This window comes from Nannospalax galili, unplaced genomic scaffold (genome assembly GCF_000622305.1).
Source record: "Nannospalax galili isolate Female #2095 unplaced genomic scaffold, S.galili_v1.0 scaffold31, whole genome shotgun sequence".
In the NCBI taxonomy this organism is placed as follows: Eukaryota; Metazoa; Chordata; class Mammalia; order Rodentia; family Spalacidae; genus Nannospalax; species Nannospalax galili.
Genome location: NW_008332149.1, coordinates 1,730,542 through 1,731,933, shown reverse-complemented (window position 1 = coordinate 1,731,933; position 1,392 = coordinate 1,730,542). Strand labels below are relative to the sequence as shown.

Here is a 1,392-nt window from a genome sequence, read left to right as displayed (position 1 = left end):
TGTTAGTCTCCTGGTCCAAATGAAGAACCACTCACAGCCATCCTTTGAGAGTCACCCCTTGACAAGTGTGAAGGGCTGTGGGCTCTCTCCTGTGCTGCTCTGAGTTGTTTTTTCAGCACAATAGCAGAAAGCTGTCCGTTACTGTGCCCTTTAAAATGGGGCTGAGATGTAGCTCAGGGCCAGAGTTCTTGTGTAGCGTCAGGCCCTCCATTTGACCCCCAGTACCACAAAATGAACAAGCTGACAAAAACCCGCAATGATCCACATTTGAGGCTTTCTCAGAGTGTGTGTGTGTGTGTGTGTGTGTGTGTGTGTGTGTGTGTGTGGTGGCCAAATATGGATTCTTCAGGCCAATCTCTTCTACAATATTTTGAAGAGATGCTTTGAAAACATATTGAGAAGATCAGCTTTGCTCTCTTGTCTTCCAGTTACTCATCGCTTTCCTGCGTCATCTCCACTTTCATTGATGAAAATGTTGAATCCGGTAAGCAAACTCGCTTCACAAGAAGGCAGATGGTGGCTGGGCTCAGGAGAAGGCCGTTGACAAAACCACAATTCTTACCTCAAAGGGGAAGAGACGGTTCAGTTCTAAAGCCAATTATGAATGACCATGTCCCAGAAACACAGATTTAGGTTACCGTAAATTCCATGTTCCAACATGGTAACCGTTTTATGAAGTTTTTATATTAACATAACAAAAAAAGTCATAGAGCAAGACACTTTTCAAATTCAGTGGTGGAAACATCACATTGGTAGGTGGGTTACAGCAAAATGGAGGAATCTCAGCTACAGGCACAAGTATTATCTGATGACATTTTAGGTTGGTGGTAAATACCAGCTTTCTATATGAATGCATTCCAAAAGGATTCACCTGACAATCAGGTGGAACAAGGATATCAGGTTAGACTATGGGCTAGAGATAGCCCAAGATACGTTGGAATTAGTCTCTGCATCTGCAGCATTTCAACCTCCCCTAAGTCATTGACATAATCAGCCATGTAGAAGGTTAATGGAAGGTGTGGCTTCTGTCCAAGGAAACTTTCACCCACAAGGTTCAGTCAGTAAAGCATTTACCATGCACTCGTGAGGACTTGAGTCTGAGCCTCAGCATCCATAAAAGCCAAGCGTGGGTGGTGCAGCATTTCAACCTCCCCTAAGTCATTGACATAATCAGCCATGTAGAAGATTAATGGAAGGTGTGGCTTCTGTCCAAGGAAACTTTCACCCACAAGGTTAAGTCGGTAAAGCATTTACCATGCACTCATGAGGACTTGAGTCTGAGCCTCAGCATCCATAAAAGCCAAGCGTGGGTGAAGCACACCTATAGCACCAACGTTGGGAAAACAGAGACAGGAGAATCTGTGGGGCTTCCTGGATAGCTAGTCCTGCCAA

General features: G+C 44.6%; 1 protein-coding gene across 1 annotated transcript in view; it reads left to right on the top strand.

Annotated features, from left to right (window-relative positions):
* Nucleotides 1-466: 466 nt before the first annotated feature.
* Btbd16 (BTB domain containing 16) overlaps nt 467-1,392 on the top strand; it is a 46,159-nt gene continuing 45,233 nt past the window's right edge. The window contains exon 1 of the mRNA XM_008827345.2: nt 467-484. Within this exon, the coding sequence (XP_008825567.1) occupies nt 467-484 (18 nt within the window). The remainder of the gene's footprint in view (nt 485-1,392) is intronic.